The following is a 13,829-nucleotide window of genomic DNA, read 5'->3' as shown; positions in this document are numbered from 1 at the left end:
ACAGTAACACACATGGTTAGAAGTTTGCCACAATCAAGGTATCCTTGCCCAGAAGTTACTTTACGGGATTTCAACCTGAGTTCATAAGTTGTAAGTTCAAGTCAACACTAAAATGTCACGACGTCCATGTATGTTACTTAGTGCTAGGTAATACAGCTGTATCTGGTTTGGTTGTAACTTGTTTTGATAACCACACGTAAATGTACTGTACCTTCTTGGGAAAAGTCTCGAACACATCGTCAGCATCATCCTGGACTATAAGATCAGTCCATTGGCTTGTTTGTTCTTTTCCTGACTTGCCTTCCCTCCAAGACCCTATTTTCATGACACAGCGATCATTTTCCATTCTCCCACCATCTATTACTACCAAAGGTGCAGAGTGCTTGGTAGATGCTTTGTCTTTGCAAAGTATATCCTCATCTTTACCCCATTTTCCTTCCAATGACTTCTTGGATTTCAAAATTAAATTCTTTGAAGACTTGCTCTGCTTTTCAACAGATTTTTGCTGACGACTGTCATCCAATATAACTGTGATTTCTTTTCTGATAGGCACTTTTTTCTTAGTAATGGAAATTTTCTGTTCAGGGCTTTTTCTAGATGTTGTGCAAGGAGATTTAACAGGTGTAAGAACCAGTCTACATTTCACTGGAGTTCCTTGCAGCTTACCAGATGGTGTTTGGTCATAACCCTTCCCCATGCATATGCTTGGAGCCCTTTTAACATCCTTTTCAGATGGTGTTTGTTGATCAAAAGAATCCAATACATGCTTCACACTGCCTTTTGTGAAGGATTCAAGCTTTTTTTGTGATGGTTCTTTCTTGTTTACTTTTGGATTTCCATGTCCTGTTCTATCATCCAACACTTTCTTTTCTCCCTTTTCAGAGCTTGCCATTGTTTTAACAGGCTTCTTGGACTTGGGAGTAGTTTTCTGAAAAAAAAATCATTCATTAAGAATTACACATTAATTTGACTCTTTCCATGGATCACCACGCAGACACAAGTCATTTTTGAATAAACACAAATTACCTTGTTAAAACTTAAGAAAAAGTCATTTAACTTGTCTGTAAGTGAGTATTTTTTCACCAAATCAGCCTAAAAACAGAAATAGAAGAGACAAAGAGGATGTTTTCATAACACTGAAAGCTTATTATTCAAGGTACATATATTATACATCTATTTGTACATGTATACACACAATCAAATTACAATAGAGAGACAGGGAATCTCTGTTGTAAACCACTTTCTGAAAATGTATCAGTGACAGGACAGAACAGCACAGGTGATTTTGCAGTAAACATAATTGGCACCCAAAGACAAGGTATTACCACGTGCAAATGTACTAATAGTTTCAAGAGGAGACGTATTTCAGTTTTTGAGAAAAAACAGATGTACATACAGGAGACAAGTCACATCCGTGCCAAGAGTTCATTCAATTACACCCCTACATGTCTGCATAAATGTGACCAGCGTGGCAGTTGACTTGAAAGACAGGGAGCTGGCGGTAAGGTAAAGTCTCGGTCTGACATGTAATAATCTTGACATTTCCATCAAATGTCAGGATTAAATCTCTCAAGTGTGACCTTCAGGCTGTCAAGTCCATATTTGCAAAAGCAATTCTAAATGTCTCACAATTAACAGTTATCTGGATATTGATCATTGTTCCACTACATTGTAAATTTCAGCTTTGTCTCCAAGGAGCACAACAAATCAAAGTTCATTGGCATCTTCAGCGACGATGGATGTTTTGGTCCTTAGGCCATTCACCACAGGTCAAGCTACCTTTTATTTTACTCTTGTGTTTACTGGAGAAAAAACGCTACATATTAATTTTTACATTTACAGAGAGGTTTCTAATTATTTTTCTTTAACAGTTTCATTTGTGTCCAGGAGTGTCTTAGAATTTTTGGGGAAGCCATTCCCTACCCAATAAATTACTTGCTTGGCATGCTAATTCCCAAAAGATTTTTTATTGCAAGGTTCCCCCTGACATTCTATAAGATCGGAACAAGATAGCTTTATTACCTTGTACCCCACACCAAGAAACCTTTGATTAATTTATGAAAAATGTGTGCTTACAAAGTAGATCTATCACTTCACATGTTTCTCCTTTCATTACTGCATTGTAAGCATAATGTGACCTCTCAGGCGAAAGCATACACTAACAACTTTCCGTGTATGACCGGAATCCTGTGTGGAAGCTGTGTGACACCTGTGAGGTTTTCATTTTAAGCCGTTCTTGCGGCTTGGCTCACTCGTGAGGGATCCGTGTGAAAAACCCGTTTCCTGGAAAGTCGTTAGTGTACATTTTCCTGTGAGACGTCACATATTTTACTGTAATCCATGACTAGCCCACATTACATCAAAATACCATGATTGATACAAAATAAGGACAATGTAGTACAATACCTTTACTACCCAAGGACTGTGATCATTTGACCATGGGTTTTCAGATTTGGCTCTAATAAAACATTTCAGCATCTCCACGGATGGCAGTTTCTTTACACGTCTTAAAAGAAAAAAAAAACATACTAATTGTTTTACTTTAATTAAATGAGTTGTAATATGTCACCCAACAAATTACACAGCTGTTTGCATAACCATCTTTAGTTATTCTGAGTATCCTATCCTTCAGGAAAGCAACAAATCATGTTACAAGGCATAAGAAACAAAATGATTGCAACAGTATAAAAAAGGACCAAACATATTTTCTCTTCTTGTTACCCTAAATACATGTATTTGGCCCCATTTGGTATTTATCACTGTAAATATTATTATTATTTAGCATTTTTAATGTAGCATCTCCTAAGCTTGTTTTAATAATTGTAATTAACTTTAGTTTGATATTAACGGATGAAGAGCCACCCCATGGAAATGCTGTTAATAAAATCATTATAATTATCATAACAATAATAATAATAATAATAATTATTATTATTATTATTTTTCAATGAAAATAATCTTTATTTGCCAAGTAAAACTAAAAATAGATTACATCAAAAAAATTAAAAGGAAGTTCTTGAAAACTGAATTATGTACAATTAAAAAAAACTGTCTTATTAATAACTAATAATAACAGTTTCATTTCTAAAATTTTACAAGAAATATTAAAAAGTAAGAATTGGAAGCAAAAAGTATCTGAAACTATCTTAAAAAAAAAAACTACTACTACTACTACTACTACTACTACTTTGCCTGGGTGTTAAACCCATATGCCCAACTGCTTCAAACCTTATTGAAACCGCTGCTCACTCAGCTTTGTGGACTTACTTAATGTCTTCCTTTAGAACATTCTTTCTGATATCTGTTGTTTCCTCACAAGTTATTTCATATCCCATGTCATCTTTCTGCAAACACCGACATTTGAATTTAAGCAATAAATCATAATTTGTGACAAATTAGTCAGCACAGTGCACCAGTAAAGATTTCAGATGGGGATGACTCTGTTATCAACATGCTTGGGAACAATAGTCTGATGAGATATTGTGATTGCTAAATTGCAAGTACTTTATTAGGCTTGTGACATTGTCTTTTGACATCCAAAATTCACCTTTAGGCAAAAGAAACCTTGAGGTCTTGCTAAAATACCAAAGTGCCCTTACCAAAGCAAAAGTTTGGGAATGACGTGGAACAATTTAGGCCATATCTGACCCATACTGCAATAAGGGAATAGCATGGGAAGGTTGCACAGTATGATCATATGCAGTCCTGGACCCATATTCATTTTTTATCAAAGTCATAAGCCAGGCAAGTACGTCTCATGTACTTGCCTGGACAAATTTTGGTTTGCCCGGGAGAAAATAAGGAAGTTCAAGTTCAAGTTCATTTTTTTCTTCAACTACAATCAGAAACCCATAAGAGTTGACACGTGTAACGTGCGTTCACAGCTTCCGAATATTCAGTGCCAACTGATTTGTTGAATGTTTCAGTGCTTAGTACCATATTTGGACACTCCTTACTCTTGTTGTTCCAAATATGGTACTTAGCAAATTGAATATTCAGAAGCTTGTTCCCCAGCACACGAGGGGCCGTTACACGTTTCAACCCTTATGGGTTTCTGCTACAATACAACAACAGAAAGAGTAAAAAAGAAATAAAACCAGAGCTAGCTATACATTGAATTAAACATAACAAAGAAGAAAGTGTGTAGCAGCCAAAGGAGCCAAGCTTTCGAGTTGGCTGCTACCACAGAGCCGTTACAAGTGGGTGGAGGTTATGTAGTGTTTATAGAATCTAGTTATAAAGCTTTGGCTAAGTTAATCACACGTCTAATTGTCAAGTAGAGAGAGTTTGTATTCTTTTTTAAAACTTTCAAAGGCAAGACACTTAATTTTCATAGGTATTGCTTCCCAGGTCTGTGATGCCACTACGATAAACCTTGCCTTGCCATAATTAGTTCTAGAAAATGACCTGTACAGGTTTTGATTAGTGGCACATCTGGTCTTATAATTATGGACAGCTGAAGCTGGTTGAACTGAATCATAGAGAGCAGGAGGTATATCCTTTTTTCGATATTGTATTCGTCGATAAAATTACTTGTAACTTGAGCATTCGTGTTTCATATTTTAGACTCTCATCAGAAATTACAAATTTTCACTCTGGAGTATTATGTTATTTGCACCATGGAAACCCGATTTACAGTGGTCCATATCTCCCACAGCAATATGTACTAGAATGTAGCTTTAGTTACAAAGTTACAATAAATTCAAAGACCCAAAGTTTCAACGGTCTTGTCTAGTGTCTTCCATTTATTTGCTATCAAGATTTTGTGTTTTTCCTGTTCGTAAGCAAAAGGTTCTGCTCCACTTGTTTTCCTTTTTGCAGGAGGTGGCAAAACACCTAATTTAAATTTGTAACTAACGCCACATTATCAGCTGAGACCACGAGTCACCCCTTCTTTGTTGCTAAATGACTTGCTAACAACCATGCCAGCCGTGAGATGAAAATTGAGCCTCCTATCGTTTCATGGAAAATACCACATGGTCAAAGCTGGTGCCCAAACTTGAGATTTCATTGCTGAGAAAAGCTGCATGTTTATTCCTTATTTTCTGGAAGTTCCACTGAATGAAAAGCGGTCAGAATGAAAGTACACTCTATGTTATAACATTTGGTGGCATTAATGGACACATATTCATTAAAACATCACTCGTCCAACGGACAACCTTTGGAGTTTGTATACTCATCCGGATGGGTTTTTAGCCGTCTGGCCGACTGCAAATGTGGATCCCTGATATGGAACTAGTATGCAGCCATATTTTGCCAATTTTTAAGCTATTGTGGGTACATGGGTAGAAGACCTGATGCAACCCATGGCATGTATAGAAGAGCTATGGAGATAGCTTTGCCATACCCATCCCATAGCAATGTAGTGTTTACCTGATCTTCCTTATGAAATGAAATGGAATATTGACAGTGTCATTTGTTCCATGGACTACCAAATTACCAGCTGACACTGGTTAAAAGAAGTATGATCAACATAAATTTGCAAGATACTGAACCCATTCTGACATTCTATTTAAAACTTGTTGAAAAAGAAACTGACTCACATTTTTATGATAAACTCTGGATATTTTGCCTTGAAGCCTAAGGGATGATAAAGCATTTTAACAACAAGGATCAAATTGTGCAAAAATACCAGTGAGAATTAAGAGACACATGTAATGCATTGAAACATTCGCAGATTTGTAAAACTCCACTAAATCTTGAATTAGTAATGCATAACATACAGTATACAGAGTACCCTGCCACACCACACTTACATTCAGAAATACCCTCAGGTAATTAGATCCATGCCTGGTGGAGTTTACCCTGCTGGCAGAGCCTTTCTTAGCCCGATGAGAAAGACTCTGCAGAAATCGTGTTAAGTCGTTATTGAGTATGCGCAAGCCATTGCTTGGAGACAGTTTCAAATCCAGGCCAAGTCTCGATCACACTCTATGCTATGTTGATTTTCGTACTGAAGGTCTCAATTTGACCTTCGCCTTGTCAAAGATATGATGCGCACATTGCCTAAACCAGTTTGGCCGGGGTGACTAGCCCAGAAACATGGGCTACAGTGACTTAAAAGACTTAACACATTTTCTGCAAGGCCTCTCTTTCTTGCCCTCCTCGCAGGGTGGGTGGGGTTTTGATATCCAACACAAAGTGTCCCTTTCAGTTTACGCATTTGAAGTACCTGTGAGGTTTAAGATTATTTCTTGGTGAGGGTAAATGCAGCTATTTATCTTTACTTGAGGACTGGAGCACAGGGGCCAGTTTGTAATGTTACTTGTATGTGTTCCCAGACGCAAGTAATGCTGACGATAAGGAGAAGAGAAAGGGAATCCTTTGTGACGGTTATCAAAATCGCTAAGTACATGCATATGAAAATTGAAGAATGTACATTAGTAGCTACAGTAGCAGTGATTTTGTACTTACTTTTGTCATGTATTCACTTAATTCAGACCACAATAATGTTACAGTAGTAAAGTTTAGTGCATGACACTTTATTGAAATCTGACCTGTTTACCTTAGGGCACAATAGATCAATACTTGTTATTACTCCATAATCTAACTACTAATGTTTAAGTGAGCATGCTGGAATGTTTAGAGTTAAGCACTGCATGCTATCTCCTAGTTTAGGACATGCATTTTGAATGTTAATCAGGTGAAGCTATGATCTTTGCAGTTATGAAAGTAATTTTTACAATTGCGTAGAGAAGCCTGAAAAATTCAGGACTTCAACAGGGTTTGAACCTGTGACCTCGCGATTCCGGTGCGACGCTCTAACCAACTGAGCTATGAAGCCACTGACGTTGGGAGCTGGTCATTTGTGGGTTCTAATGGTCCTGTGAGGAGTGAATCAATGATGAAATGGTATATGAAATGAATCATATATGAACTGCTGATATGAAATCAAGTGAAGCCATGATCTTTGCAGTTATGAAAGCAATTTTTACAATTGCGTAGAGAAGCCTGAAAAATTCAGGACTTCAACGGGGTTTGAATGTTCTTTGAGTAGGATTTTCCTTGCCTAGTTCTGATGCATCTATGTGAGTAACTGGTTATGTTATGAGTCCGCCTATCTTGCTGACGATTCCGGAGACACACCTGTTCATTATCCCCTCACCTTGACTGAAGAAGAAGACTTGCATCCCAAGACTGCATCCTCTGCATTTCACGTTCAAACACGCCAATCTCCATACATGGATAGGTTTCATGGCCAGCAAAAATCACATCCTACTTAGAGACGGTACAACCCTCATCTTATGGCTCACACTCTAACCCACCTAATGCAACCACTGCATGACATGCCATGGTCCTACACACTCACAACCTCTACAACTGTCTGACCGGGAGAGTTCATTGAAGTCAACCTACCCTGTGATACTTCAACCGGACTCCGAGTATGCCTTAGAACCATGAAACGACTCACCTACTGTAGCTACAGAGACAAAAAGGTCTCCAAAATAATAGGACATTTGAATGATGACGCCATTTGGCTACAAGTACCAGAATCCTTGAGGTTTTGCTTGTTTCATGCAAATTAGAGCTATTGTTATTTTTACCTCACTAAGAATACAAAATTTAAATAAGAAAAGAAAAACAAACTGAATTTTGGTAGTTGTAGTGAAATGACGCCATGGTGAAAGTTCCACATACACTAATGCCAAGTATAGCAGGCAAGAGTCACATCCCAAATCTCTCTTCTGAGCCTCGGTCTTTCCAGCATAACAAGCATTTCTGTGAAGTAAATCAGGTATTTACACCCCCAAACGAGCAGCCCCCACAAAAACTTCCTGCTATGTCACCTCCACAACTTCAAATCGGGCACAGCAATACGGTCTGAGTAAACCCTGACACTTAGTGCCACCTGACATCAGTACAAAGTTTTACGCACTACTGGGCGAGTACAGCCAAGTCTTCGATCCACAGATTCAGGATAACAATGGCACTGCCAATAGACTATCCAAAATGCTCAACCAGGCTAAAACTAATATAATTTAGGCAAAGTTAAAACTAAGCCAATTCAGCGGTTTCTCCTGTGATATCTGGGAGACTCCAGGGAGGTTTGCAGGGGCATTTCCACGTGCTTTAGCTTGAGTCACCTTGTTGCTTACTCGCATGCTGTTGGTCTCTGGAAAACCGGGTTCTTCGTTTACTTTGTCACCTATTTTCTACAGAAGACTAGCTATATTTCGTATTTATTTGCTTATAGAGAGTTTATGCCGCCAAAACGCACAACTCGCAACAGTTTGAGTGCTTATTTTGACATGGCTACTGACCCAGAAAACTCAAACTTGGATCTTTCTCCCGTCAGCCCAGAACTTTCTGTGTCGAGTTCTTCTTCCGCAGGCTCATCTAATATTGCGCCTGGTTCATCTTTGGGTCCTGGAATAATTAACAAGTTCCGTCATCAAAGCAATTCGCCCACTCCTTGACTCGGGATGCCTCAATGATCAGACTGCAGCTTCATCCTCGCCAGCGGCTATGCCTTCGGCTATGGCCAGTTTTTCCTTGCTGGGCCCCAGTTTGCCGGTGGCTTGCTCAATAACCAGCTTCTCCTGGCACAGGTAGGCATATATTGGTTCCTTCCTTTGTTAATACGTTCGCCTTGCCAACAATGACTTTGCTCAGCTTGCCCGCGAGCTTGCTCACACCCCCATGTGCTTCGTCCTTTTTCGCTTGGATCATCTTCCCTACCCTCCTTGCTGTCCCTTCAGCAGCCATTCATTGTTGAGCCCGGATTCTTGCCCTGTTCCATTCAAAATAGTTTCACATATCATCGCTGGAAGTTTATTGATCTCCCTGAACTTCTCTCAGTTAATAATATTAATAATAATATTTAATATTTCTATAGCGCTTTTTACAATAAAAGATCAAAAGCGCTTTACATGAAGAAAAAAGCAAAATAGTAAATCTAATTACAGGAATTAATATACAAATGATTAAAAATATGTAATAATTATAATATGTACAAGTAAAATATAATTATTATGATATTTTAGAATAAAATAGATGTTAATGCTGGTAAGCAAATACTGGGCAGCGCCTGGGAGGCGAGCGTGACTTCCCATCACGTGACTACCTTATTTGGCTATTTCATTCATCCCGCCATGCGAGCCTTCTCAGTTTGACATTTCCAAAGCTCAACTAGTTCTGTTTTTTCCGTTGAGCAATTTAATCTTTGCTGGGGAATTTGCTGACCTCACAAACGCGGTTTTTACGCCCCTTGCTATCTCAAACCTTTTATTTATTACTGGAACTCGGGAACAATTTATTGGACGGCTTCACACCGTTGTTCCTTCCGCACCATCTTGTAGCTCGCGTACACCAAGCGTCCATCTGACCCGCAGAGAAACGTTCACGCTCCACCGTGAACCCCCTTTACTTCAAGTGCCTCTGCTGAGGAAGTTTCATCCTATATAGACCCACCAATTGTCACCATCCCTGACGATGCGCTGCTTGAAACAGCGGTCAAAACGGTCAAATTTTATTCCAAGATGGCGTCCAAGCAAGAAGAGCTTCACACACAGACACGTTCCCAACCACATTAGCCACTCTTATTTCCATCATCGTGGACGAAAATCGAGGAATCTACCGCCAAATCAGTTCCTGCTCCAACCTCAATAGCCTCCGCCTCAATCTGTGCAACCTCGACAATCTCCCGCCATTTGCTACTCACCGACGACTTCGACTTCATCGCCAGCCTTCTCAACCATCCCAGTACCAGCAACAACATTCCTTCCCCATTTTTCAAGGACAGTCGCCGTTATCAGCACATGTTCCAACCAAAGTTAAACGCGCAACATTAAAGGGTGAGTATGTTGAGTTTGTCGCGGTGCTGCCAGAAAACTCGCGCCTTCCAGATAACGACCTTCCCGGGCTTTCCATTTCCTTTATCGGTAAACCACAAAGAGTCCCCCCCTCCTCTCGGAAAAAGTAAGCCCAGCTCGATTCTTGTCGGCATTTTCTGTATTGTTTTCTCAGGGGTGGATCCAGGTTTTTTCATGAGTGATTTGCACCAACTAAACTAGGGGGGTTTGGGGGCATGCTCCCCCAAGAAAATTTGAAATTTGGTGCTCTCCGAATGCCATTTTCCCGCACCATAACATTGGCCTCGACAGTCATCCATAGATAATCCTAAATCAGCTATATTAAATCTTTGAAAGCTGCTCCTGTCGTTCCATCCTCACAAAGGTAGACCCTTCTCTGACTGTTTTGGTTGAATCAAGAAATCTGATCACCACTGAAAGATTGCTCCCCCGGATTTCCTGCGACAAATTATTCACTATGATAGCACCCACAGTTGTAATCATCTTGTTTTGACGGGTTTAAGAAATATGTCGCATTTCTGGGTGCAGTTTTCAAGTGACGTTGCAGTGTTTGATCGCCGCTGTCAATTCGAAATTCTAATAGTGCCTGAAAGTTTCCAGAAAGACTGGCATTTTGTGGATCATCATCTCGTGGACCTCTGAGGGCTATGTTGTTTCTTTCGCAAAAAATTATTGTCTTGAACAGGGATTTCAGAATTTCGCGATTTGTTTTGATTCGTTGTTGAAGTAAGCTGTTTATCTGTCGATCAATTGGGAGCGATTTTCTTGTCATATTTCTCAAAAAAATTAAAACAAGAAGGATAGTTGACCTCGTGAACTGCAATAAAGGGCTGAAAAAAAATAAGGTTTGGAAGAAATTTGAGTGATTTCTGCAAGTCACTTGAACTACTCTGGACCCACCCCTGGTTCTGCACTTCTCACTTCTTTTCCCCAAAGGGCGGTAGAGATGTTCCCCTATCAAGCGACCATTCAAAGGAAGTTGCGGGCTTGGCATGGCCTTCCTACGATGTTGACTTTCGTAGGAAAACAGCCACAAACCTCCCCCTCTAAAACAGACATCTAACCCAGGGTCCAAATTAACTAGTACATTTTGACCTGTTTTATGGATACCAGAAAGCAACGACCGCATGGTCTTGTGTATGTGTCAAGCATTATCTTTTCACTTTCAAAAGCGCACATTTTGGAGAGCAAAGGTATCCGACCTTGAATGTACATGTAATAATGAAATCTATCTGCCCCCTAGTTTGTCGAAAATTTCAGCTACAGAAACACTAGTCACACCCTGTCGAACACAATCCGCCATAGTGGTACATTCCTCACACCAGTCCTTGAATCTCTTTACTGAGTCGTTTTTCCCCCTGCAATACATATTTTATGAGAAACAACGGCTTGTGAGGTTATGGAGGTTGTTAACGGAAAAACTCCTTCATTTCTATTTCAAAACAGTCTCAGGATAAAAAGTAAGACACCTCTTGGCAAACAGATCTGACCTTAACAATGGTGACCAGTTGTGAAATTCCGGTCGCCAGTACTCAATTCTTTAGTTGCATTAGCAACCAGGAAGGCGCAATTTCAGACCCCGTAACCTGCCTCCAGAATAATCCCCATTCACCCCTGAGGGAGCTCCAGGGAATGGCCCGGAAAAACCACTACTACCGCTACACAGCCCGTCCCGTTGGCCTACGGAGTGCCCCTTCATTTTTAATCAGCTTTCCATACCCCCTCCCTGTTCGACCTGCTCACAAGTTCACCCTGATCCCTTTTGTTACTCATCTGTGCAATACAGGCTCCTACGGCACGATTATGTTTATCTGGCAGCACTTGACAACCTTCACATTGAGTCTGGCTGTCTCCTGGACATTCTGGCTATGCCAGTCCTTCACAAAGTTTGAGGGGGATCAAGCTCTCCCATGGGAATGCAAGAAGGCTTGCCACCTGATCACCTCATCAGTTCTCCATAGCATCTAAGTATACTAAGTTACAACCTTTTAAGTCTACCAAATGTTGACTCCTTTATGTTATGGGCTGCATTTACCCTTTCATTTTTTGGCTTCTTAAGAAGCAGCGAATTTACCTGCAATGGCAATTTCGACCCTCAGTCCCACCTTGCTAGAACAGACATTTCTTTCCATCCCAACATCCTTCACCCTACTTCATTTGACACTGCAATTTAAAAGTCCAAAACTGACCCTTTCTGGGAGACAGCCAGGCTTAGTTTTGCAAGGTCAAACTCAGACCTTTATGCATCGTCTGCCCTGCAAGATTATATGCTCAAAACTGCAACTCAAGACCCTGGCCAGCTACTCTTCAGCTTCTCCTGTGGACCATATCTCACCCAGACTTCACACACCAACAACTTATGGTCTCTCTTAAACCTCTGTGACAATGACAGCTCCTCCTCTGCCTCTCGCAGCTTTAGTATTGATGCTGCTACAACCGGCAGAATCACTGGCATTTTCAACTGGCTCTTCAAATCCTGGGTCGCTGGAATCCTAACACATACCAAGCTTACATCAGGACTCCAAAGGAAACACTATGTCAGGTTCCTCAGTCATTGGCCTCTTGCTCCTCCTGCTAACAACCCCCTGGAATCCTTGAAAGCACTTGAGTATCTCATTGAAACTTGGATTTTTCTAACAATCAGTAATGATCTATGACAGTTCCTTGGATAACTTAATTCAGATTTTCCTGTATTGTCCTGAACCTATAGTGTTTTCACCTATGGGTACAGCAATCATGTTGGCATCCCCCTGGAAGCCTGCTGTATGCGTTTGCTTCCCCCCCCCACCCTCATTTCTCCTCGATACGATTGCCTTTCATCCCCTTTTCAGCCACATGCCAGCCATCGCATGGGTGATAGCACTATCCTAAGCTTAATGCCATGTTTCTCCTTTAAAACAAAAAAGGAAAAAGGCCCATTCGGTAGTTGAGGGCTTTCTGTGACATTCTCTTTCCTTAGGCTTTCTGCCCTCTCAAGTTCATGTAGTACTATTGGAAATGACTATTTTGACGAAAATGTTTTGCACGAGGGTCCTATCCCCTCCAGCCAAATGTGTTGTGCGAGGGTCCTATCCCCTCCAGCTGAATGTTTTGTGTGAGGGTCCTATCCCCTCCAGTCGAATGTTTTGTGTGAGGGTCCTATCCCCTCCAGTCGAATGTTTTTTGCGAGGGTCCTATCCCCTCCAGTCGAATGTTTTTTGCGAGGGTCCTATCCCCTCCAGTCAAATGTTTAGTGCGAGGGTCCTATCCCCTCCAGTCAAATGTTTAGTGCGAGGGTCCTATCCCTTCCAGTCAAATTTTTTGTGCGAGGGTCCTATCCCCTCCAGTTAATTGTTTTGTGTGAGGGTCCTATCCCCTCAAGTCTCTATGCGATGCCCATTGGCTTTGGTTTTTTATTTTTTATTTTTCTATTTTATTTTATTTTTTTTTTTATCATTTTTTTTTTTTTTTTTTTTTTATGCTCATGTCGTACTTTCGACCCCTATCTCCACTCGTCGGTTCTCTACTTTCACCTTTGGGGCAGGCAATGTTTGCTTTTCGCTATTGCAACTCCGTGGAGATGGGGTCATTTTTTCTCCCTGTCATATTGGGAGCAAAACCACTAAATGGGCTTCGCACAGGGCACTCCTCGTTTATCTCGGCGTTTTGGGCGGGGAATTGCTGCCTGCGGCACCCCTTCAGCCCTGTGCTGAAGCCCCGTTAGGGAGGGGGCATATTGTTACTCTGCTGGACTGGGTTAACTTGGCCCCAGGACATTATGCCAGCAACTATGCCCGCCTTGCAATACGGGCATGAGGCACCCCCTCGGCTAGTTGCCGAGGCCCCTCATCCGGTGGTCCATACCGGCGGTGGGTATTATCCGAGCCTTGCCAGTACATTCCCTGCCCCTCGTTTACGCCCAAGTTGTGTGTATTGTCTTTTATTGCGCACCAAAGCATTAAATGATATTTTAGAATAAAATAGATGTTAATGCTGGTAAGCAAATACTGGGCAGCGCCTGGGAGGCGAGCGTGACTT

General features: G+C 40.9%; 1 protein-coding gene across 1 annotated transcript in view; it reads right to left on the bottom strand.

Moving 5' to 3' along the window:
- Window positions 1-13,829, bottom strand: part of LOC138020426 (tyrosine-protein kinase BAZ1B-like) — a 67,392-nt gene that overhangs the window by 11,000 nt on the left and 42,563 nt on the right. The window contains exons 4-8 of the mRNA XM_068867415.1: window positions 5,544-5,580; window positions 3,268-3,344; window positions 2,407-2,506; window positions 1,027-1,092; window positions 212-928 (exon numbers count right to left, since the gene is read on the bottom strand). Of these exons, the coding sequence (XP_068723516.1) occupies window positions 212-928; window positions 1,027-1,092; window positions 2,407-2,506; window positions 3,268-3,344; window positions 5,544-5,580 (997 nt within the window). The remainder of the gene's footprint in view (window positions 1-211; window positions 929-1,026; window positions 1,093-2,406; window positions 2,507-3,267; window positions 3,345-5,543; window positions 5,581-13,829) is intronic.

This window comes from Montipora capricornis, chromosome 10 (assembly GCF_036669925.1).
Source record: "Montipora capricornis isolate CH-2021 chromosome 10, ASM3666992v2, whole genome shotgun sequence".
In the NCBI taxonomy this organism is placed as follows: Eukaryota; Metazoa; Cnidaria; class Anthozoa; order Scleractinia; family Acroporidae; genus Montipora; species Montipora capricornis.
Note: the sequence above shows the minus strand (reverse complement) of the source record. Positions and strands in the feature narration are given on the sequence as shown.